The sequence below is a fragment of the Palaemon carinicauda genome, chromosome 22 (genome assembly GCF_036898095.1).
Source record: "Palaemon carinicauda isolate YSFRI2023 chromosome 22, ASM3689809v2, whole genome shotgun sequence".
Taxonomy (NCBI): domain Eukaryota; kingdom Metazoa; phylum Arthropoda; class Malacostraca; order Decapoda; family Palaemonidae; genus Palaemon; species Palaemon carinicauda.
Genome location: NC_090746.1, coordinates 68,681,174 through 68,707,133, shown reverse-complemented (window position 1 = coordinate 68,707,133; position 25,960 = coordinate 68,681,174). Strand labels below are relative to the sequence as shown.

The window sequence follows — 25,960 nt, the reverse complement described above, 5'->3', positions numbered from 1 at the left end:
TTATGCCTCTAAAGGACTTATTCCCTTTCTGTCCCTTGGACTAAAAGGGCCGCTCAGACACCTTTGAATGTCCCAATGACTCGAAAGTTAAGGGATGAGAAGGAGTAGTCTGCTGACTGCAGGAAGAATGGGAAGGTTTTCCATAAGACCTAGAAGTTATGGCTCCTCTGGAGCGAAGAGAGAAGAACCCTCGAGGGTTTAATTCCTCAACTGGGAGACTTGCACCTTCTGCACTTGCTTGTGGAATTTTCCTATCACAGTGTCACTTCTCTTGAGTATCGCTTTAGCCCACAGGTTGATGACGTGGTGTGACAAGAACTCAAGAGTACGGGTACCTGACATCAGGAAAGACTCCAAGGACTTTCTTAATGACTCCTACAAATCGTGGGAGCGCACAATAAAGCGCAAGGATCAAGCCAATAAGCAGCCTGCATAGCATACTTCGCACCTCTCTCTATGTTGAGGAACTGAAGTGTCGAGAGGGAGGCCCTCAAAGAGGAGAGAGTTTGAGTTGGAAGACCCTTCGTTAAGGACTCAATTGAAGGATCGAGGGACATGGTGGAATGAGGTTCACTTCTGATCTCATAATACTTCTTTTGTAAAACAGAAGTGGAAGAGACCAAGAGGAGGAACCTGCCCTCAAGGAACTGGAAGTTCCTGCTATTTGAGCAATAGCCTTCCTCTTGCCGGCCATCAGGCCTTTAGACAACGGCAAGGCTGCACTGGTTCTAAGGGCTTCTGGGTCTCAAAGATCTGGTCTAGGACCATTTCTTTGAACTCCTGATCTGGGATTCCAGGGGTTGGAAGCCCATTTATGGCCCTCAAACAGAGAGGATCTGTCAAAATGTGTGCTCCGACTCATGCCTTTCTTGCTCAGAGTGGAAGTTCGTACTTGCAGCTTTGCGGTGATTATCAGGATCCGAATCATAAAGATCACCTACCTCTAGGCTCATGTCCAGAGCTTGGGGTAGGTCAGGTACGTCAACGGGTTCTGTGGAGGGACCCTAAGCAGGGGATCTTCTTTGTGCCTTAGCCAGCCTCACCTTCCTTGCTGAGGCATTCTTTGGCTTGGTCTTGGTATCCTTGGATTCCCTTCGCACAGGAGGGCGTTGCTCCTAGATGTTGGAGGGAGCAGCCTCTGAGGGTTTGGGGACACCAGGCACCAAAGCCTCAGAAAGAGGAGGCAAGGACACTGGACATTGGTCCAGTAGCACTATTGTACTTAAATCTCTCGAGGATTGAAGTTATGGAGAACGATCTCCCTGGGAGAGCCCAAGTCCCTATTGCCCCTAGGGTGGAGGATATCAGCATGAAGTGGAGTAACGCCTCTCATCCTCCTCCTCATCTTCTTAGCTATGATCTCCCTCACCTTCACCGGAGTAAAGGGAGGTTTAGATCTGTAAGCATCTGAAGATGGAGGTACAACGGCACAGAATCGAGGTGGGGATGATCTATGTGCTCTAGTCGACAACAGTCTCCTGCTAGTGTCGACACTTCTATGAGACGAGCTCAACGAAGATTACAATGGGATTACAAGAGTTGCTACGACAGGAGTAGAAGATGTCTGTGGTGGCTGAGGAGCCACATCCAAGGACTGCTGCAGAGTGGTGAGAAAAGTGCTGACCCACACAGGGAGTTCAGCACCCTTAGACAAGTCCTTATGTTCCCTTGGAACCATCGGGGGAGAATGTCTTCTAGGGAGAGTCTTGGAGACTTTTCCGATGTAGGGGAGATCCTTATAGGCATCCGATAAAGCTCTTTCAATGTACGAGGAGGGAGATCTGAGCTAACGGGAACATTAGCGTATTTGCTCGAGGGCTACTTAAACCCTTCTGAGAAGTGTATGGGCCGTCCGCTAGAGGTGGTAGAAGCAAGAGGCAGAGATGGAGGGGTTGCTTGTGATTTCGAACCCTCTGCTCGCGAATTGCTCACAGAAATCGGCGATTTACACTCAAAATCGCGAGATTCGCTGGTAAATTCGCGAGCTTCACTCGTCACCAGGCGCGATTCGCAAGCAGAAGTGCTCGCCACAGGAGTACTAGGAGCTGAACAAATATGAGGAAGCCTGATGTCTTCCTGCTGCAGTAAAGGGACCTCTACGTTGGACAATGTTGGCAGCATAGGCCTCTGAGTGTAGGTGAACGCGTCACCACAGGATGCGAGTGTTGCGTAGGTGAACACGTCACCACAGGATGCGAGCGTTGCGAAGGTGAACGCTTTGCTAAGGCCCCCCAGGCTGTAAAAGGCATTGGAGGCTTAGCATGACACCTTTCTCAAGGAACGGTCAGTTTCAAGATCAGGGTCGGTCCCAGGTCGTTTAGGAGATGGGCAGACTGAGAAGCGACGCGCTGATAGACTGCTCGTGCACTTACCTCTGCCTCTAAACGAGGAGCGTCTAGACCTTGATCGAGAAAGTGTGGTTCGCGATAGTGAACAAATTGTTCGTGATCAGGAACATCTAGCTCTCGATCAAGAATGGCGAGATTGTCGCAAATGCCTAGCTAGTGAACATGATCATCACCCTCGCGAGCGTCAACGTCACCCTCGTGAACAAGAGCGTTACGTTCACGAACGCGAGCGTCGTTCTCGTGATCTAGATCGCGAACTTCTGCACCTAAACCTTGACTGGGATGCTCGTGATCGTGCATGGACAGGAACGCCTCCAAGGATAGTGTTGGGACCGAAGGTCTCGTGAGCGCGAAGCTCTAGAGCAAGAGTGCCTCCTAGAAGAACACTCGGATCGAGATGACCATTGATCCAGATTCCAGATGATTTTCAAATCGCCGCGAATGACGATCAGGCGAAGAATGTCGCCAAGGAAGCGAAGATGGAAGATCAAGTCCCTGCTCAGCCCTGGAAGGGGCGTTGGTCTCTGGAAGATCATCAGCACCTGCAGCCGTTGAAACTGTCACATAATTTTGGGGTTGGAAAATTCCAGTTTTCTGTATACTGTATATCTACTGCATATAATGTTACAATTGATTACTGTTACATTTATACATCTTTGGAAACAATAAAAGACTGCTGTTCCTTTTTGCATTTCCTTTCATTGGACCTAGTGTACAAAATAAAAGTAGTGTACCTCAATTTTTAACTCTCCTTTTATAGACTTTGGTCTTTTCATCTTCTGGAGACAAAGATCTTCTCCAGAGTGAGTGGGACTGTGACGTTGATTTCCTTTGCTCCTAGTTTTTACAAACATATCGCTTACACCATAGCCCAGTGAGGAAAGGAAACAAGGAAATAAATAATTGATGAGAACAAATTAACAATAAAACCTTCTAAAAATAGTAACAACGTCAAAACAGATATGTCATATATAAACTATTAACGTCAAAACAGGTATGTCATATATAAACTATAAAAAGACTTATGTCAGCCTGGTCATAATAAAAACATTTGATGCAACTTTGAACTTTTGAAGTTCAACTGATTCAACTACCCAATTAGAAAGATCATTCCACAACTTGGTCACACCTGGAATAAAACTTCTAGAATACTGTGTAGTATTGAGCCTCATGATGGAGAAGGCCTGGCTATTAGAATTAACTGCCTCCCTGGTATTACGAACAGGATAGAATTGCCCAGGATATCTGAATGTAAAGGATGGTCAGAGTTATGAAAAATCTTATGTAACGTGCATAATGAACGAATTGAATGACGGTGCCAAAGATTACTATCTAGATCAGGAATAAGAAATTTAATAAACCGTAAGTTTCTGTCCAACAAATTAAGATGAGAATCAGCAGCTGAAGACCAGACAGGAGAACAATACTCAAAACAAAGTAGAATGAAAGAATTAAAATACTTCTTCAGAATAGATTGATCACCGAAAATCTTGTAAGACTTTCTCAACAAGCCAATTTTTTGTGTAATTGAAGAAGACACAGACCCAATGTGTTTCTCAAAAGTAAATTTGCTGTTGAGAATCACACCTAAAATTTTAAAAGTGTCATACAAATTTAAAGAAACATTATCAATACTAAGATCTGGATGTTGAGGAGCCACTGTCCTTGACCTAATTACAATCATAATTTGAGTTTTGTTAGGATTCAACTTCATACCCCATAATTTGCACCATGCACTAATTTTAGCTAGATCTCTACTAAGAGATTCACCAATCTCAGATCTACATTCAGGGGGATGGAATTGATGCAAAGAAAGTAGCATCATCTGCATATGCAACAAGCTTGTTTTCTATACATGTCATGTGTATATAGTATGAAAAGTAATGGGCCAAGAGCACTACCCTATGGAACACCAGATATCACATTCCTATACTCACTATGGTGCCCATCAACAACAACTCTTTGAGATCTATTACTTAAAATATCAATAATAATGCTAAGAAATGACCCACCCACTCCCAAATGTTGGAGTTTGAAAACAAGGGCCTCATGATTAACACGGTCAAAGGTAGCACTAAAATCAAGGCCAATCACACAAACTTCCTGACCACAATCAAGGGATTTCTGTACAGCATTGTAGATTGTAAGAAGGGCATCACATGCTCCAATGCCTTTACAAAAACCAAATTGCAAACTAGGGAATAGATGATAACCTTCAGCAAACCTATTAAGACGTTTTGCCAGAAGACGTTCAAAAACTTTAGATAATATGGGAGTTATGGAAATTGGGCGGTAATCAGTTGGACTTGAGCTACCACAAACACATTTACATAGAGGAGTAACATTACAAATTCTCCAACAAGTGCTAAAAGCTCCTCTTCTTACTAACTTACGCAAAATAACAGATAACTTTGGAGCTAAGAAATCTGCAGTCTTCATAAAAAACAAAGGAAAAATACCATTTGGGTCTACACCTACATAAGCATCAAGATCCATCAACAGAGCTTTAATTTCACAAGATCTAAAAGCTAAACTAGTTAGTTTAGCCTCAGGAAAACAGGAATGAGGAAGTTCAAGTATTTCATTACTCTGTTTATTGTCAAAAACAGCAGCCAAAATGGTTGCCTTTTCCTTTGGACAGTGAGTGACTGTTGCATCTACACCAAAGAGTGCAGATTTAAGGATAGACCACCATTTCTGTTCCTGAGTTGTACCAGAAAGGGTTTCTTTTATGGTTAAATTGTAATCCTTTTCAGTTGAGGCATAAACTCTCTGAGCAAAAGCTCAAAGCTGAATATAGTCATTCCAGATCTAACCTGATCTGTTACCCTTCCAAAGATGATAGGCCTCCTGCTTCTCCAAATAAGCACGTCTACAATCATCATTGAACCACGGTTTGTCCTTCACTCGGTACCTCAGCACACAAGAAAGGATATGCCTATCATTATGTTGACTAGATTCTCATTCAAAGGGACAAAAGGATCAACACTACTATATAATTTTGACCAATTCAAGCACAAAAGATCATGCAAAATCCCATTCCAGTCTGCTTGGGATTTCATATAAATTTAACAAGAGTATGATACATCAGGGACAGGCTGCTCAGTCTTCACTACTAATGAAATCAAGGCAAGATCAGATGTCCCAACTGGAAAACCAACCTTACTAGTTATAACGCCAGGGGAGTCGTATACGAGGTCCAAGCAATTACCAGACCATACCCCATAATTTGCACCATGCACTAATTTTAGCTAGAACTCTATTAAGGGATTCAGCAACACCAGGTCTTCATTCAGGAGATGGAATTGATGCAGAGTAGCTTCATCTGCATATGCAACAAGCTTGTTTTCCTGACCAAACCATATGTGATGTGTATATAGTATGAAAAGTAATGGGCCAAGAACACTAGGATGGGTCAGACTATTTTCGTACGACCTGTTTCCCGCAGCAGCCTGATGGGTAGTGTTATACACTTCTACAGGAGGAGGCATTCCTTCTTAATAGGCTGTTGTACTAGCAACTAACCCATGAGGAAAATGTTTCCTCTCTGATCATTGGAAAATGGAGAGGTCAACCAATTACCCAGTAGGAGTCAACAAATTCCAATAATTGTGACTGTTGTTCCCCCCTAAGGGTTAGCAAGTTCCATTGAGTGGAACAGGAGACCTTGACTCAAGAGAAATTCAATTCTCCTCGGTTACTCCTGAGGGGCCGAGAGATTGCTTAACAAGTAACATCTGAAGTTAATGTAAAGACCAGCAGTCAGTTACAAGCAACCAATTGTAGGAAACCAGTTGTAAGCATCTGCTATGGAGGGGGGGGGAAGAATCCTGTCCTCTAACTGCCTCCAATAAAGTGGGAGTTGATCGAGTATGCTTACAGATAAGTAAACCAGGACAGTCCATACTCCCTAGAGGAAGATGTTATCACAGCGAATCGCCTTAGAGATCGCTGTAGGGAAAGAGACCGGTCGATAACGACTGATAGCATACAATTCCTTCCAAAAGGTACCCAGACACATATCTTCAATCCATTGCTACGAACCAGTAACATAGACCAGGGAGGCGGACAAACATATGGGCGTAGCCCGAATTACAAGTCGTCCGGAGCTCAATTGGAGAACGTTGATCAACGTTCGCAATCAAGACACCTTCCTATGAACAACAAAAACGTTTGTATTTCTTCGTTTCCAATCGACAAAATTGGCATAAATTTTTAATGTTCCCTTACCGGAAACACATTCGCTTATTAAAGTATTCGGTCTGAGTATTCTTTTAAAAACTAAGACCAATCAGAAAGTTAGGAGGGAACTACTTTGGATCTCTCTCTGGTTACGGCTCATTATCCTTTTGCCTACACATACAACGAATAGCCTGGTCTATTGTGTCCATATTCTCCTGTCTTTATACACCTGACAACACTGCGATTACCAAACAATTCTTCTTCACTCAAGAGGTTAACTACTGCACTCTTAATTGATCATTGGCTACTTTCTTCTTAGTAATGGTAGAAGAGACTTTTAGCTATGGTCAGCAGCTCTTCCAGGATTACACTCCAAAATCAAACCACTGTTCTCTAGTCTTGGTTAGTGCCATAGCCTCTGTACCATGGTCTTTCACTATCTGGGGATAGAGTTCTCTTGTTTGAGGGTACACTCGACCACACTTTTCTATCTTATTTCTCTTTCTCTTGTTTTTTTTAGTTTCTTAAATTGAATATGAAAGATTTATTTTAATGTTACTGTTCTTAAAATGTTTTATTTTGTTGTCAATTACTTCTCCTGTAGTTTATTAATTTCCTTATTTCCTTTCCTCATTGGGTTATTTTCCCTGTTGGAACCCTTGGGCTTATAGCATCCTGCTTTTCTAATTAGGGTTGTAGTTTAGCAAGTAATAATAATAATAATAATAACAATAATAATAATAATAATAATAATAATAATAATAACAACTGCCCGGGATAAAGGCAGTCTACTTGCAGGTAGGCCTGACCACCCATGTCTGGTTACGGGAAGGTAGAAGGGTAATGCATAACCCGATTTCCATCAACACTAATGATTTATTAGAACAAAGTTCCAATTGCAAGATGCTGTATATTCCTTGTTGACAATAAGATCACTTGCTCGCATGCGCATGCCCGTGTGCAGTCACTCATGCATAACTTCTTTGCCTGGAGGCCTGGAGGCCATTTGTGGCAAAGGTGCACCTGTGGGAAACTTCACAGTTGCACTATGAAGTTAAAGTAGAAATGAACAGGAACAGAGGTAAGGTAGAAGGCTAAAATTAGGTCCAGTTAGGGGCCGAAAGGGAACTGCATGACCATTCAATACTGTACAGGTAATGTCTATAGTGAACCGTATACTGTGCAGGGACAGTATCATTACTCGAGTATTATGTTTCACACGCAAAACTTTATCAAGCTATTTGGTATTTCCAAGATGCACACACCCTATACCTGTGCCTGGATGGTGTTATTGTAGAGCCAAATGCCAGGACACAAAGACAATTGGTTCAACATTCCTGGTTTGATGGATACTATTCTCCTTTCTGAAGAATATCTTTGTTGAAGTACTGACTAATGTCCTTGAATCAAAACAAATTTGTACTGCTGTACCAAAAGTAATACAAGTTGGTAATCTAGTTCATTCAAGTCAAAAGATAATCTAACAAAATATAGTTGGACATACCTTTGTTAATCACATTAATCACAAAAAATAAATAAACACATTAAAAGACAAAAAATAAAACCCTGTTTATAAAGTATTACATTATACACATCAAAACATTTAAAAAAAATATTGTAAAGGTTTGAGAAAAACTGGTTGGAGATAGACAGAGTTTTTTAAATAAATCCTTCAGCGTTAAAGATGTATACATAAACACTGATTGTGACAGGAACATTACTTTTTTCTGCCATTAAGGTTCATCAGTTTGGAATGTTATTAAAGAAATTACAAAAAGTTAAAATGCAATACAGTATATCAAGAGAGGAATTCTCAAGTTCACATAATATATACCCCATTTTCTCATGATATATGTCCGATACATTATACACATATTCTTTGAATAAATCTTTCACAAGGGCATCAGCTGAGGCAATAAAGATCCTCTTTAAACTAATCACAGCGTCTTTGATGAGCAGATCATCTCCGCAGGATCATCATGAATCATCTGAAGAGTGCTGACAGCATCGGCAAGATTGCTGAGACGTTGGATGCAAGGTTGAAGATGCTGCAAACTCTCTGATAGTGCAGTTGGTGAACTCTTAAAGGAAAGATCAGCAGTTGTAAAGTTAGGCTCATCGACTTCCAAAGGTGTCCTGAGAGGAAGGTCTACCTTCATTGCTTGCTGGTGAAAAAAATTTGAAGGTTGTTAATTCTGTACCAAGTAGATTCTAATCATTATCAAAATCTAATCCTATAGAGACTATAACTTTTAAAATGCCTTGCTTGCTGACACTACCTGAAAAACTGCACAGACAGACAAATCTGAGATATCCATAATTTGTTTTTGGCCATTATTTTTACAATTATCATTAGATGCAAACCTGCAACACCAAGTTGAAAAGAAGAATGCTAAAACCTAATGGCTCAAGCACGGAGAGTGGCCTTGCATGAAAATATTACATGTGAAGTAAATAAGACAATACTGTATAACATTTTTAAAGTAATTTGTATTTTCTAAGCTATACAAAGCAGAGTCCTTTAAAAAAAAGGGGGGAATGTCTTTAGCGGAGTTGGGAAGGCCATTGAAATTGTTAATGAGGTAGTTAACTACAGGCAGCGAGGGAGGGTGAATAGCCCCGCCCATACGCCTGTCAAAGACTTCACTTTAGACCTTAAACTCAGGACTGTGAGGCATGGTTGAGGTGAAACTCAGGTTTGTATAGTTAGGAAAAATAGAAAGTACTTTTAAAATTTGTTATTTATTCCTAATCTTAGACAGTAAAAACCTTTCGTCCCTTAGAACCGAATTGATTGGTCCTCTTTCTTCCCTGGAAATGTCAGTCTCCCGTACGGGAGTTAAAGAGATGACTACTGCAACCACCTATCAGCCCACCAGAAAGATGCAAAGGGCACGGTCAGTATTTGCTTGATACCTGGTACTTGGTTGATGAAAGAACCTTTCGCCCCTGACGGAGATGCAGTCTGGAATGAAATACCAGGTGCAAGATGGCTGAAAAATAGGTATTCATACCACCATCCTCCCACTTCAAAAGGGAGGATAAGGGAGAACTACATCTTACAGATCTGGTCTAATAAGAATGGTGCTCAGAGAAGTAGCTTACCAGCATCAATGTCAGTTCCAGCGTGTAACAGTATAAAAATGTACTCCCCAGGTATGGGGAAAAAAAGAAGAAACAGAAAAGCTAGTCCTTCTACTCTTCTTCCAGATTTAAAGAGAACCTGTTACCAGAAAAATGATGCATCCTGTCCCATAAGGGAACTAGGGTGGCTACATAACTATATGAGTAGCCACTACAAGGCCAAAGAAGCTTTGGCACTCATTGTAAGTACTATATACTTATTATTTAGTAAGACTAAAGGTAGTTGGCAGATCTATACTCCATCTGTCCAACTGCATATTTTTGGAGTCTTAGTAGTGATAATACCTGACTTCATGAGCTCTACATTAGGCTGATACTTTTGCTCCCTAAAAGATTGAAGCATATACCCTAAAAAGTTTCCCGAACTTAAAAAAAGACTGTTGTAACACCTTTCGGGTTCTGCCAGTGCTAAGTAAGAGATGCTGACACACTAGTAAGAGAAGTTAGGTCCTTCCAGAAGCAAACAGCCGGCGAGGTGCTCTAAGCAGATGACTCACTTTCTCTGGTAGTTTTCTAGTTGGGCTGACAGATTAGGAATCATTCTGCAAGTAACCATTTGGCAGCAACAAGGGTCATATTGGAGTGTGGCTTGGTCAACATAGGTTGATCAGCTGATAAACAAGTTGATTGGTGGACAACAGATGTCCAGGAGATCCCATGGGTGTTGGAAGAGCCTCAAACACTGACCATGGCTCTCAGACGGGTGAACAAAACACCAGGAGCTTCTAGTTAGCTGTGTGACAAACATGACAGTTTCCAGTGATTTCTGATATGCTAGGATATAAGGACTATTCCGAGCTTACAGCTTTTCCTTGGTGACTGGATTTGTCTGCTAGTACAATACATACGTCTTATTAGGGATCTACCTGGCTGACAGTTCTACGGTGTTAGTACACCACCCAGATATGCATCTGCTTTGTCAACTTGCAAAGGGTGGAGGGAACGAGACATGGGCTACTAAGGTGGTGTCACTGTAACAATACTACCTAGTCATCCTTAAACCTTCTTAGATATGTGGAGTTAGAATGCTGCTTGTATTTCCACAACATTGAAGTTCAGAAGTTTACTGACCTCACACCTAATAGGACCATGTAGCTCAGGTACAGTCCCCAGCCCTCCATCAACTCACTAAGCATCAGGAAAATTGCCCCATGCCTCCTGTTTCACAGAAACAGGATGAATCGGGGGACCTCTGAACACTGACTAGCAATCCTTCAAATCACCAAGGGGATCTCTAGTGAAGTGCCCCAGGAAGATGGCCGAAAGACAACGCCAGTATAAAGATGGGTTCAAGAACACACTAAGTCTGAGAAATAAAAGGGGCAGAGGTCCAGACTGTAGCAATTACCCAACAATGGACATTATTTCCTCAAGGCTAGGCCCTGTGCTGTCAGCTTATTCAAAGATACGATGCTTCCCCTTCCTCAACAACAGGTGAGGGCGAATGCTGACATCAGCTTACCTATTCCCCCATACCTAACCTAACCAAGAGGGGACCCTGAAAGAGTGGTGGCAGGCACAAACTATCATGAGGAAGAGGACATAAGAAGTGCTTATCAGGGGCTAAAGATTGAATGACTGGCTGATTTGGAGGTTTCTGGCATTCTGATATCTAAGATCATTGCTGCCCATATTATCAGTTACAAATAAAAGATAAAAAGAAATTCAATTTAAAACAATAAAAGTAAAGATGTCATTATAAAAGTTAAATAGCTTTCAGAAGACCAGCTTCTGAAATATATCTAAAAATAACACTAGCATAGTACAATACATCATGTCTAAGAATCTTGGGAAGGATGAACCGGCCATCTTAACCTCAAGCCTAAAACAGATATCTATCTTTAAAAGTGCTAAAAGTGGGGCATTCAGTCAACAAGTGTTTCCATGAGATGTTCCAGCAGGTCTGAATACCCCTCTTCTGCTGGCAACTTTGGGGCCACTAGTGTTACTCTAACTAACCTTGGATGTTTTGATTTTGTTCAGTGTCTGACGACTCAGTCAGAAAATTGGGTAGAGGTAGAAGTCTAAACCATTCTAAGGGTGTTGAAACGGGTCTTTCATCACTGCAGCTTGGTCTGGAATGGGAGAGTAATACAACTGGAGTTTGTGATTCCGGTGGGTGACAAACGTGTCTAGAGATGGGGTACCCACCAAAGTCACAAGTATCTTCGTCACTAGAGGAAGCACAGACCATTCTGAACCAACTCTCGTCCCTCAACAGCTCAGATGGTCTGCAATGATGTTTCTGTTCCCGGGGATAAACCTCGCCAAGAGAAGAGAGATTGCCTCGTACTGTGTCCATTTGAGAATCTCTACTGCTAGGTTGCATAGCAGAAGAGAGGCTATGCCTTCGTGTTTAAAGATGTAGGTCACTACTGTGGAGTTATCACTCATCAATACCACGAAGTGACTTGTCTGAGTCCTTCCAAAGTGGAAAAATGCTTTCTTGTGCCGCTTTCTTTTCCAGTTACCTCATGTGTAAGCTCTTAGCTTCCCCTGACCATAGGCCCAAGACCTGTTCCTTTCCCATATGGTTGCCTCATCCCTGGTGAGATGCATCTGTGAACAGCATGAACTGCAGGGAAGGATCCTAGAGGGGTGTTCCCGCCGATAGGTTCTCCTTCTTCAGCCACCACTTGAGGTCCGATATCACCTTTTAAGGTACTCGCAGCAGGGTTGCAGGATGGTCTGAAGCTTGGGATCACTTGTTCTTTACAGCCCTCTGACCCAAGCACAGACTTTGGTGAAGACCTGGGAAGCTGTAGGCAGGCCAAAGTACAGCACCCTCAACTGGAACAGTTTGTCTCGAAAGGGGAACCTTATGTACTTCCTCTAGGCAGGATGGATGGGGACCTGAAAGTAAGCATCTTTCAAGTCTATGGTCAGAAGGTAGTTGTTCTTCCTGATGTCCTGGAGAATGGAGGATGGAGTCTCCAACCTCCCATCAGCTTCTCTACCAGGAATAGATTGCTTAGGAAGCCTGGAGAGTCAACAAAGACTTCCTCTACTGCTTCTTTGCTTAGCAACTTGGATACTTCCTCTGCTAGGAGTAGGTCTTTTGACAATCCTTTCATATAATATAGTTGGATCCGATTCCTGGTCAGAGGAGGTGGACAGTCTATGAAGGGGATCTAATACCCTGAAAGAAGAAGTTCTACAGTCCAAGGGTCGACCAAGTCCTGCCGCCTTTGCCAAGTGCATTGTAGGCATCTCCCCACTAGTGGTAAGCTGGGGGACAAGCAGTCCCTGGCGTGAACTTCTGCCGCCTCGTTCTCTTTGACAGGAGGGATGACCTCTCCAACGAAAATTAATCCTAGGATTCTGCATCTCAGGCTGTTGTCCGTCCATGGTAGGGAGACGACATCTCTGTTGAGGGAGTTGCCTTTTAAGTTAAGACAGCAAGTTGAGTTCCTTTGTCTGTTTCCAAGGAACCTCGGTGCCGCTGCTCTATTGACTACGGGGCTCTGCCACAGTCTCTCTAACTTCTTGATCGTTTTAGTCATGTCTGAGGACAGAAAGAGAGGAGAGTTGATAAGGTCAGAGTTCCTAAGGACTGTAGCATCTCTACGAGACAGCAGTCTACAACATTTTGCTTAAACAGCGTCGCGCCTCTTCAGAACACAATTTCCCCATAGGAAAATATTCTGGTGGAGGATGAACTCTATGACCTTAGTGTCAGATTTTGAGAGTTCCTTGAACGGTCTCCTCCTTGAGGTTCCTCGAAACGGCGAAGCGAACAGGTCTGAATGGCTGCCATGGCAGCTACCTCCATATTTACCAGTTCAGGACCTGAAATTGTGGCTGGTAAGTTTGGCAGTCTTTCGGCCGGAACTGAAGGTACCAAATTGGCCACATCTGGAGTAATGGGAAGAGGGCTCTGAAAAGCACCACAGTTAACATAAAAATGTCTCTGGCACAGCAGAGGTAAAGTCATAGGTTTCAATAATCTACTCGCTTTTAAAGAGTTTACCGAGTTTTCTGTAATGGAGACTTGGGATTTTAAAAGCTCAAGTGTTCTTCGTTAGGTTGGAAAAAGCCATGTCAAACCTAAGTCTGGGGCTCAGACAGTGGGAAGATATTGTCGATGCCGCATAGTCTATTAGCAGTCTGTGCTAAGGGAGTATCATCCAAACCTCTTAAGTGATGGATTAAGCTTGTGATCTTAATAAAATGAGAGGTTTCAAGCACAATATTGGGAACTCAAGGGGGGGGGGGGGTGCATCAGCACACCACAAGAGGTTTTCAGGGGAATCAACAGAAGTGACTATATCCCAATGAGGACTTTCTGTCTTAACAGCGTTAATTATTCTTTCTCAGACGTCCTTCCTTTCCCTTGAGTAATGAAGGAAAGATGAGGCAAAGAAGGAGTGGGAGGAATTATAGTTCGCTCCCATCATAAGAACATTCATTTCTATATCTTCATCAGGAAAAAAGAGATTTTCAATATTAAACTTACCCGATAATCATGTAGCTGTCAACTCCGTTGCCCGACAGAATTCTACGGAAGGGATACGCCAGCGATCGCTATACAAGAGGGGGGTGTACTCACAAGCGCCACCTGTGGCCAGGTACTGCAGTACTTCTTGTTGACACCACTTCAATTTTTCCTCTGTCGTGCTTCCGGCAAGACGTTCATGGATACGCTTATAATTTTGGAGTCTTGTTCACGGTTTTTGGTGAAGTATTGCTCTAAGATTTCAGCTTTCGCTATTCAGGAAGCTTTATTATTAGCTTAGCTAACTTTTGGAATTAATTTGATTAATTATGGTGACGAAGAGAGTATGAACTCTCTTTCACCTTTAAATGGCCGACCCTTCCCTTAGACGGAAGTGTTGGTGTCTAAGAGAGTATAGACTCTCTTTCTTAATTTTGCTTAACAAAAGTTATAGATTTATTTTATATCTCTCCGCCTTTTATAGGCCTCTTCGATTAACTTCCTTTTATTATAAACTTATTAAAATTAATTTTTATATTTGTTTATATTCGACCTTTCCTAATAGTAGGCGGTCTTTTCTTGGTACCGAAGTTTTTTAACATTGAGCCCGTCATTTCGGTTTTACCTGTTAACATATTATGCTATTTTAATGTTTTTGAAAGAATTTCTTTGATACTCTCGTACTGTTTTCAAAGTTGAACTAACGTTTTGTTTTGTCTCTGCAGTTGTTGACGTTCAGAACGTTCAACTTGCGCTCTATCGTTACGATAGAGAAAGAATTTTCACGGTGTCACGTTGCAGTAAGAGTAACCGTGTCTAGCGTTTTGTTCATTCTTTCTTAACTTAATGGTTTTAATTCTAATAAAGGAACTTTTCATTTTGGGAAATATTTTCCTTTAACAATAATATGTTTTAACGATATATATGATTGGGCTCTTCTCTCAGGTTCTAAGTCAAGAGAGAGAGAGAGAGAGAGAGAGATAGAGACGGAGGGAGAAAGAGGAGGATAAACGTTTCGTTCAAGCGAGTAACGTTGTTATCGTTTTTGCTCTTCTCCCTAGTCTCTTTAGGGGAAGAAGGTAAACGTTTCTAGAGTTTTTTCTTGTTCTCAAGCTTTATGCGGTGAGAGATTTTAAACGTAGTTTATTTGATCTAGTGTTTAGTCTCTTTCCAGCCACTGAATTATTTATCTTTCATTAGATTTTTCTGTTACATTGTAATTCTGTTTTCGCAATTACTGTACTAACTTTTGAGAAAGGATAGAATTGCGTGTTTCAGGTACAAACCACTTAAAGTTTCGAGTTCAGTGAAATAAGTGCAAACAGAAAATCAAAAGTGATAAGTGATTAGCGCAAAGTGTGTCAGTGTTGTGCGTGAGGGTACTTCTGTGCGTGCCAGTCGTCCTCCCAGTCCGGGACCTCTTGCAAGCTCCCAAGCCCAGGGGAGAAGCAATGTCGAAGGGCAAAAGGGTTCGGCAGGCCTTGATCGGCGCACAGAAGTATCCTCGGTGGTTGCGGGCGTGTCTTACAGAGACCGTCACTCCCACCCGCAGACGATTGAGCCCTTATTTTGCTCGTCTGCAGAAGAAATTTCGGGGAGAAAACGCTGGTCTCAGGTCTCAAGACCTCTTAAACGTAAAGTCCAGACCTATGCCAGACGTACGAAGTTAGAGTTCAACAACCCGGATGCAGTCATTGGGTTAGCTCTGACTCTCCTCAGTCATCAGGTGACTGCACACCTCCTAAGAGAGGTAAGGCGATGCCTCAACAGACCTCATCTTCTATTAAGGCTTTGCCTCAACAGACCTTATCGTCTGTTGATCCCAAGACGACTTTGCTGCAGTCCATGCAGTCGCAGCTTGCGGTCTTAATGCGTGAGTTTCAGGCTGAGAAGGTTACACCTCCTCCTGCGAACGCTCCGCCTCTCCGCAGTCCAGTCTGCCAGGCGTACGAAGTTGAGGTTCCTCAGGCTACCTTACCGCGTTCTGAGTTGCCAGTTACCAGCGGTGTGCAGCAACCTCCGCCTCCTCCTGCGAGAGCTCCGCCTCACCGCAGTCCAGTCTGCCAGGCGTACGAAGTTGAGGTTCCTCAGGCTACCTTACCGCGTTCTGAGTTGCCAGTTACCAGCGTTGTGCAGCAACCTTAACCTTCCTTAAGGCAACCTCAGCAATGGGAGCAGGAGTCTTATGCCTTACTTCCTCCGCTTCCGCTTGCGGTTCCACCAGCGAGGCAACAATCTCTTGAGGTACGACAACCTCTTCCATCAATGAGGCAGCCACCTCAGCACTCGCTGCAGCGACCTAAACCCTCCTCAAGGCAAGAGTCTCAAGCGCAGCCGCTACCTCAACTCTCGCAGCTCACACCTCAGGAACCTTAACTCGTTCCTCAGGAACCTGCTACTGCGCATCCGCAACCCTTACAGCAAGCGCAACTCTTGAGGCAGCAACCTCATGCTATGAGTCAGCCACCTCAACGCATGCATCTGCCATTTTTTTCCTCAACTTGAGCTTCTTCCCATTCAACTTGGGAATAACAATGACAATAATAACACCTCATTACTTTCATAACTTGCATTTGTAATCATATACATGTATGCCTACACAAACATTATGATAATGGAGGTTATTTGTATTCCTTATATAAAAATATATATGTATTCCTTGCAATATATTTTTAACAAATCGCAAAATATGGCAAAAATATCTTCTAAACAAATGAATCATGAGTTATGAATGTAAGGTAATATTATGTTGATATTAAACCCCATGCAAGCATGCATGAAGTATGCAGTGTTGCCAACAGGGCGAGTTTCCCTTTCCTGAGGTGAAGTAGATTATAGTACATTTAGTGTAGCTTAATTCTACGATTATCATGCTGGCTATCAAATTCATCAACAAAACAGTCTAAATCAATTCCCTCGGCACGTGCACTTTCAATGGACGGTAATGCGATATTACTCACTCTAGCACTGGTCATGGAATTTCTGAGAAATGTTACACGCCATGCAACACGCTCTGCTTATCTTACAGCATGCTCTACATACAGCATGCTCTGCATACAGCATGCTCTGCATACAGCATGCTCTGCATACAACATGCTCTGCATACCTTACCGCATGCTTCTCAGTCACACATCTTTGGTTGTTGCCAACTCACTAGACTGTCAAGCAGTTTCATAACGTTGCCTTCTAGTCTGCTGCTTTTGCACCAGTGAAACCCTCACTGAGAGAACTTAGCTTTTCTCGGATATGGTCCCTGTAGATGAGAAAGTGCTTTTCTCCCTCCTTATGATATTCCCTTGAGGACTCTGTCATTTGGAGAGGAGCCTTTAGCTGCGGAGCCTCCTATGGACTTTTCTTTAAGCATAACATGCTCCCAGGGAAGGTAATGGTTCCACTTCAGTCGCTAACCCCGTCTGTTACCACACCTGCTCCCATAGACCTTGAGCTGTGTTGCAAGACATGCAGTCCAAGCTTAGTCCTTGTTAGAGGATTTTTTTGTTTACGGAGTCAGTGTGTCACTGGGAAGACGTTCAACAACCAGCAGAAGTGACTTGTTGTGACGCAGTGCGGCAACCTCAGCAACCCGATAAGGAGTTGTCTGTACGACCCAGACAGTCTAGACAGCTTCGGGTTGTCACTGTACTTCCTCGCTTCCCCATGGTTGACAGTTCACAGACTGTGCAGCAGTACCATGATCTTGTGTCCGGCTCCGTCAGACGACTGGCTTTTAAGAGCTCCCACAAGTCGTCGCTGTCTGGAGATTCTCAGATGGACTATGGATCTGACCAAGGAACTGGGCCTCCTGGTCAATTTTGAGGAGTCTCAGCTCGTCCCATCCCAGACCATTGTCTCCCTGGGTATGGATCTTCAGAGTCGAGCTTTTCGGGCTTTTCCGTCGGCCCCAAGGATCTTCCAAGCCCTAGAATGCATCCAGAGCATGCTGAGAAGGAACCGATGCTCAGTCAGGTAGTGGATGAGTCTAACAGGGACACTTTCATCGCTGGCCCTGTTCATCGTGTTAGGGAGACTCCACCTCCCCCCCTTCAGTATCATCTAGCTGCTCACTGGATAAAGGACATGACGCTAGAGACGGTCTCAGTTCCTGTTTCCGAAGAGAGGAGGTCTTCTCTCGCGTGGTGTAAGAACAGCTTTCTTCTCAAGGAAGTCTATCTTTGGCTGTTCAGAAACCCGACCGCCTTCTCCTCTCGGACGCATCAGACACGGGCTGGGGTGCGACTTTGGACGGACAGGAATGCTCGGGAACATGGAATCAGGAACAAAGGACACTTCACATCAATTGCAAGGAGTTGTTGGCGGTTCTTCTGGCCTTGATAAACTTCAAGTCCCTCCAGCTTAACAAAGTGGTGGAGGTGGACTCTGACAACACCACAGCCCTGGCTTACATCTTCAAGCAGGGAGGGACTCTTTCGTGAAGTTGTTCTAGATCGCAAGGGACCTCCTCATCTGGTCTAAAGATCGAAAGCTCACGCTGGTAACGAGGTTCATTCAGGGCGGTATGAATGTCATGGCAGATCACCTCAGCCGGAAGGGTCAGGTCATCCCCACAGAGTGGACCCTTCACAAGAATGTTTGCAGCAGACTTTGGGCCCTGTGGGGTCAGCCAACCATAGATCTGTTCGCTACCTCGATAACCTAGAGACTCCTGTTGTATTGTTCTCCGATTCCAGACCCAGCAGCAGTTCACGTGGATGCTTTTCTGCTGGATTGGTTCCATCTCGACCTGTATGCATTCCCGCCGTTCAAGATTGTCAACAGGGTACTTCAGAAGTTCTCCTCTCGCAAAGGGACACGGCTGACGTTGGTTGGCTCCGCTCTGGCCCGCGAGAGAATGGTTCTTAGAGGTACTGCAATGGCTGGTCGACATTCCCAGGACTCTTCCTCTAGGAGTGAACCTTCTACGTCTACCTCACGTAAAGAAGGTACACCCAAACCTCCACGCTCTTCGTCTGACTGCCTTCAGACTTTCGAAAGACTCTCAAGAGCTAAGGGCTTTTCGAAGGAGGCAGCCAGAGCGATTGCCAAAGCAAGGAGAACATCCACTCTCAGAATCTATCAGTCTCAAGGGGAAGTCTTCCGTAGCTGGTACAAGACCAATGCAGTTTCCTCAACCAGTACCACTGTAACCCAGATTGCTGACTTCCTGTTATATCTAAGGAAAGTAAGATCCCTTTCAGCTCCTACGATCAAGGGTTACAGAAGTATGTTGGCAGCGGTTTTCCGCCACAGAGGCTTGGATCTTTCCACCAACAAAGATCTACAGGACCTCCCTAGGTCTTTTGAGACCTCAAAGGAACGTCGGTTGTCCACTCCAGGCTGGAATCTAGACGTGGTCCTAAGGTTCCTTATGTCATCAAGATTTGAACCTCTCCAATCAGCCTCTTTTTAGGACCTCACATTAAAAACTCTTTTCCTCGTGTGCTTGACAACAGCTAAAAGAGTAAGTGAGATCCACACCTTCAGCATGATCATTGTTTTCACATCTGAAACGGCTACATGTTCCTTGCAGCTCGGTTTTTGCTAAACGAGCTTCCTTCACGTCCTTGGCCTAAGTCGTTCGAGATCCCAAGCCTGTCCAACTTGGTGGGGAATGAACTGGAGAGAGTACTTTGCCCAGTTAGAGCTCTTAGGTACTATCTAAAAAGGTCTTAACCTTTACGAGGACAATCAGAAGCCTTATGGTGTGCTATCAAGAAACCTTCTTTTCCAAGTTCTAAGAACTCAGTTTCTTACTATTCAGGCTTCTGATTAGAGAAGCACATTCTCATCTGAAGGAAGAAGACCTTGCTTTGCTGAAGGTAAGGACACATGAAGTGAGAGCTGTGGCTACTTCAGTGGCCTTCAAACAGAGCCATTCTCTGCAGAGTGTTATGGATGCAACCTATTGGAGAAGCAAGTCAGTGTTCGCATCATTCTATCTCAAAGATGTCCAGTCTCTTTACGAGTACTGCTACACCCTGGGACCATTCGTAGCAACGAATGCAGTAGTAGGCGAGGGCTCAGCCACTACATTCCCATAATCCCATAACCTTTTAACCTTTCTCTTGAATACTTTTTATGGGTTGTACGGTCGGCTAAGAAGCCTTCCACATCCTTGTTGATTTGGCGGGTGGTCAATTCTTTCTTGAGAAGCGCCGAGGTTAAAGGTTGTGATGAGGTCCTTTAGTATGGGTTGCAGCCCTTGATACTTCAGCACCTTAGAGTTGTTCAGCCTCCTAAGAGGAACGCTGCGCTCAGTAAGGAAGACGAACTTATTTAAGGCAGAGTAATGGCTCAAGTCGACTTCCTTACCAGGTACTTGTAATTTCATTGTTATTTTGAATAACTGATAATATTAAATACGGGATACTTAGCTTCTTGATATACATGTACACTGGTTTTCACCCACCTCCCTGGGTGTGAATCAGCTACATGATTATCGGGTAAGTTTAATATTGAAAAATGTTATTTTCATTAGTAAAATAAATTTTTGAATATACTTACCCGATAATCATGATTTAATTGACCCACCCTTCCTCCCCATAGAACCAGTGGACCGAGGAAAAATTGAAGTGGTGTCAACAAGAAGTACTGCAGTACCTGGCCACAGGTGGCGCTTGTGAGTACACCCCCCTCTTGTATAGCGATCGCTGGCGTATCCCTTCCGTAGAATTCTGTCGGGCAACGGAGTTGACAGCTACATGATTATCGGGTAAGTATATTCAAAAATTTATTTTACTAATGAAAATAACATGTTTAAGTCTCTCGGAACTCATATTATGAGGCAAGAGTTCTCAGTACTCTGTCCTTTTGAACGCATACGGCGAGGACCATGTCTACGTCGTCTGCTAATCGGTTCTTCTCCATCCGATGTAGGGGTAATTCTCGAAGTAGGAAATTTTCAACATCCATTATCTACTTCCTGTACCTATTGAGAATTTCCCCAAAAATAAAAGCGTTCTGAAGAACACTTATCCTGATAGTTATGATCGTCTCATTGAGTGTAAGAATGTGGAGTACCTGGACAATTAGTGGGTTTATCTCTAGCATAAAACACAGGGTTCCTATCTGCGTAGGGTGAGGTTCTATCACTTTGCTTCTTTGCCAAGAGTTTATAAAACTCCAGTGGAACTCTGGATTTATGAAGAGATAATTTAATACGTCCTCTAACAGCAGATGGATGTATAGTTACATTCTCAGCATCATCATGATGCGGAAGAATACTCCCAAGTACAAGATGGTGTTCAGTGACATCATAACACTTTACGGGTGGCCGACCGGCTAATGCAGTTTTTCAAGGACAGGACTATGACATTCATACCACTTAATAAGGTGACTTAGGACATCTCCAAACTGCATAGGATTTTTGCCTCTGACCTTCGATTTTGCAACGCCAGGAAGTATTATCCTGAAAAAAAGGGTTTTTCAAATTCTATCTCCTCTCTTCATGATTAATATTAAGACCTGGTATTACTACCCTATATAGACCTGATGTAGTCCTACAATAATATGAGGAGTATTTTTTCTAAAAGTCATATTTTTGCTGGATATGAATTTTTTCATTATGGTAAAAAAATAAACCCTAAAAATTGGGGGAACAAAAATTACGAAAAAAATATGAAACAAAACTTGGAAAAAAAGGGCAACATTTGTTTTGCAATGTCTTTCTAAGTTATATACCAAATTTCAATGCTACACAGTGGAACCTCTACATACGATCTTAATTCATTCCGGGACCTAGATCGTATGTTAAAACAATCGTATGTTGAAGCAAATATTCCCATAAGAATACACTGTACAGTAATTTGTATAATTCGTTCTACAGCCCAAAAACCTATGATAACTACTTAATAAATTACTACACATAATTACACATAGCAATAACACAATTGCATTATATAATAGAGATGTAAAAAAGAATAATTATAAAGAAATAAATAAAAAAGGGGTTTTTATTGTCCCTTTACCTTAGAGACAGACCAACGAAGGTGTAAGCTTTGCTACGCAGGAGGACACAGACGGTCGGCGAGGAGGTAGAGATGGTGACTGCAATAATGTACCGTAACTTACTCCAACTTACACTACGTGAACTTTAACCTAACTTAGCGTATTTATTTTCATCTGACTTTTATATTTTATATTTTTTATTTACATTTTCTTTTTTTCTTTTTTATTTATAATTTTCATCACTTTCACTCACTTCAATCTTAGTTTTCTTTGCTTCACTTTCTTTCTCACCATCACGATCTTCATCATGACCCCTTCGTAGACTTTTTAAAGAAACTATCGAGAGAAAATTGCTGGGTACGGCTTTTCAGAATTTTTCTGAAATGGGTTAAGCAGACATCATCGAATTGCAAAACTTCACGGCAAACCAGAAGTTTCTGTGGGTGATACTTATCAATGAAGTTAACCACGAGTTGATGATGTGCTAACATCTCTTTTATTTCAGCCGAACTTAAGATGTGCTTTACCTCCTCGATCTCCTCCGACTCACTCAACTACGCTTGGAACTCATCATTCTGCATGGCATGCAGATCCTTGAGTTCCTTAGTGGTGAGCTCTTCGTGATGCTCCTCGACGAGTTCGGTGATGTCATCTTCATCAACCTCCAGACCCATGGACTTGCCAAGGGATACAATATCTTCTACGTCTTCCTCTACGGCAAGCACAGGTTCAGGCTCGGGGCGAAAACCTTCAAAATCTCTGGGAGAAACAGCATCAGGCCAAAGCTTCTTCCAAGCTGAATTCAGTGTCCGTCGAGTTACTCCCTCCCAAGTCTGATCTATGATCTTCAAGCAGTGCACGATATTGAAATGGCTCCTCCAAAATTCACGCAAAGTTGAGTTGGTGCTTTGCGTGACATTAAAGCACTGCTTAAATAAGTGCTTGGTGTAGAACCTCTTAAAATTAGAGATGACTTGCTGGTCTATGGGCTGGAGGATAGGGGTGGTGTTTGGTGGAAGATACAGCACTCTGATAAAATTGAACTGGTCGACGATATCATCTTCGAGTCCTGGGGGTTAAGCGGGAGCCTTATCCAAGCAAAACAAGCACTTTAAAGGCAAATTCCTCTCCTGAAGGTACTTCTTGACAGCAGGGCCAAAAATGACAAATTCGAAGATAATTTGTATTTTTCCTAACTATACAAACCTTAGCTATTTAATATGGGTATTACTTTCGGCGTAGCTGAAATGACGAGCCATTAGAATTTTAACGAGGGTTTACTACCCCCATCGCTAGTTAGCGGGGGGTAGGGAGGGGCAGCTTGCTACACCCCCCCTCACACACCTGTGTGCTGAGCTCACTTTGCTTAGAGGTAGGACTTCACGGGGGATAGGGGTGGCGGGCAAGTTTGATTAAATAGCTAAGGTTTATATAGTTAGGAAAAATACAAATTATCTAAGAATTTGTCATTTGTTCCGTAACTGAAATACAAATCCCGCTATTTAATATGGGTGACTCAACCCTTAGGAAGGGTGGAAAAGGCCCAGCCATACTGGCTTTTGGCTTTGCCCGGGGACTCATTATCTGACGTCAGCACTCAACAATAAAGTCACTGCACCTTGCTATGCAAGGGCTGCGGCCTACATATGCTGTGTGTGAAGGATTATGTGCAACTCGTCCTAGGAAGTTGACCTGAAGTTCTTAGATGGAAAACTTTAGGCTAGGACTTTCCCAATACCACCTCATCAGGGTATGGGGACGTGACAGTATTAACTTAATACTAGGAACACAAGGAAACATGGTTTACCTGCAGTGGTTTGAGGTCAGCTGTGCAGAGAACCCAGGATGCTGCTTTCCTCAAGAGAGGGGAGGATGAAGAAAAAAATATGGGCCAGACATACCTTTTCTTTCATGCAGACTAAAACCGGGTAACAATGCCCTCAACCCACTGCTACTTGTCCATTAAGGAGCCTGAGGTTTAAACCAGCTGTTGTGCAGCCACCACAGGGCCGATAGAGAACGTATCGAGCCTCCTGTGGGTCACGTCTTGCAGGTAGTGGGCTGTGAAGGTCGTCAGACGCTTCCACACCCCTACGCCACTGAGAAGTTCTTCTTGAAGGCCAGGGGCGTAGCTACGCCCGACATCATGCGCTCTAGGGCGACATGATGGAGGAGGGTCAGGAATTAGGGACAGATGAATTACCCTACAAATCCAAGCCGAGATGGTATTCTTGGTGACCCTCCTCTTCGTTCTCTCAGTGCTCAAAAACAAAGCTTGCACTTGGGGACGAATACAGCTGTTCTTTGAGATATAACCTCAGACTCCTTTCTGGACACAGTAGGGGATGGTCTGGGTCATCTGTTATAGAACGAACTCGAAATCCGGAAAGAGTCGAGTCGAGGATCCGGCACTCCCGGATTCTGTGTCTTAGCCACAAACTAAGAGACGAATCTGAACGTTACCTCCCCTCATCCCCTTGCATGGGCGATGTCATACGAAAGACCATGAAGTTCACAGACTCGCTTGGCCGAGGCCAAAGCTAGTAGGAACACCGCCTTCCAAGTTAGGTGGCGATCTGAAGCCTGCGTAATGGTTCGTAGGGAGGTCCTTACAAGACCTGAGAACTCGAACCACGTTCCATGGAGGAGGTCTCACTTCCGACTGAGGGCAGGTAAGATCATATCTTCGTATGAGTAGGGAAAGTTCCAGCGAGGAAGAAATGTCCACTCCTTTGAGCCTGAAGGCAAGACTTAAGGCTGAGCGATAGCCTTTCATTGCCGAGACTGAAAGGCGCATTCTTCCCGCAGATATAAGAAGAACTCCGCTATCGCTGGAATAGTGGTATCGAGTGGAGAGATACCCCTTCACGACTCCAACCACAGAAAACTCGCCACTTTGCCTGGTAGACCCCTGCGGATGACCTACGCAGGTGTCCAGACATCCCGTTCGCAACTTGTTGCGACAATCCTCTCTTAGTGAGGAGATGCTGGATAGTCTCCAGGCGTGAGGTCGAAGCAAAGCTACGGCTTTGTGAAAAATGTTGGCATGTGGTTGTCTGAGTAGATTGTGTCGTGGAGGGAGCTCTCTCGGTAACTCTGATAGGAGTTGCGGAAGGTACGGAAACCATTCTGCGTGATGCCATAGCCTAGCTATAAAGGGTCATCGAAAGATTGACCAATATTCTGGTCTTGTTGAGCACCTTCCTCATCAGACAGAACGGGGGAAAAGCGTACACGTCGGTGCTGTCCCACCGTTGTTGGAAGGCATCTTGCCAGAGTGCCTTGGGATCTGGGACTGGGGGCAATACAGCAGGAGCTTGAAGTTCACCGCTGTAGCGAACCGATCCACAGTCGGGTAACCCCACAAAGTCAGGACTTTGTTGGCTACTGAATGATCCAAGGACCACTCGGTATTCATTATCTGAGACGCTCTGCTCCGACTGTCGGCGGGCACATTCCCTTTGTCTGGAATGAAGCGAGCCGATAGAGGAATCGAGCGGACTTCGGTCTATCTCAGTATCTCTACTGAGAGATGGGATAGCTGCTTTGAAAAGGTACCTCCTTGCTTGTTGATGTAAGCTACTACTGTGGTGTTGTAGCTCATCACACCACAGAATGACCCACCAGGTCTTTGTTGGAACTGTTGAAGGGCCAGGAAGACGGCTTTCATCTCTAGCAGATTCATGTGGAGGCACTTTTCCGATTCTGACCACAGGCCTGAGGTACTGTACTGTGGTACAGAACGTGCCCCCCCGCCCCCCCACTCCTTTGGTGGTGTCCGAAAACAGCATCCAACCCGTGGGAAGGAAATGAGAAGATCCATTCTTCTTCGTAGGTTCTCGCCTGTCACCCACCACTGGTGGTTCGTCTGTTCCCAGGATCCATAGGGATCATGATGTCCAGGGAA

At 43.7% G+C, this 25,960-nt stretch overlaps 1 protein-coding gene across 1 annotated transcript in view; it reads right to left on the bottom strand.

The window, feature by feature from the left end:
• Positions 1-8,169: 8,169 nt before the first annotated feature.
• The window catches only part of LOC137616526 (uncharacterized), a 75,918-nt gene continuing 58,127 nt past the window's right edge, over positions 8,170-25,960 (bottom strand). The window contains exon 4 of the mRNA XM_068346364.1: positions 8,170-8,695. Coding sequence (XP_068202465.1) covers positions 8,468-8,695 — 228 coding nt within the window. The 3' untranslated portion in view covers positions 8,170-8,467. The remainder of the gene's footprint in view (positions 8,696-25,960) is intronic.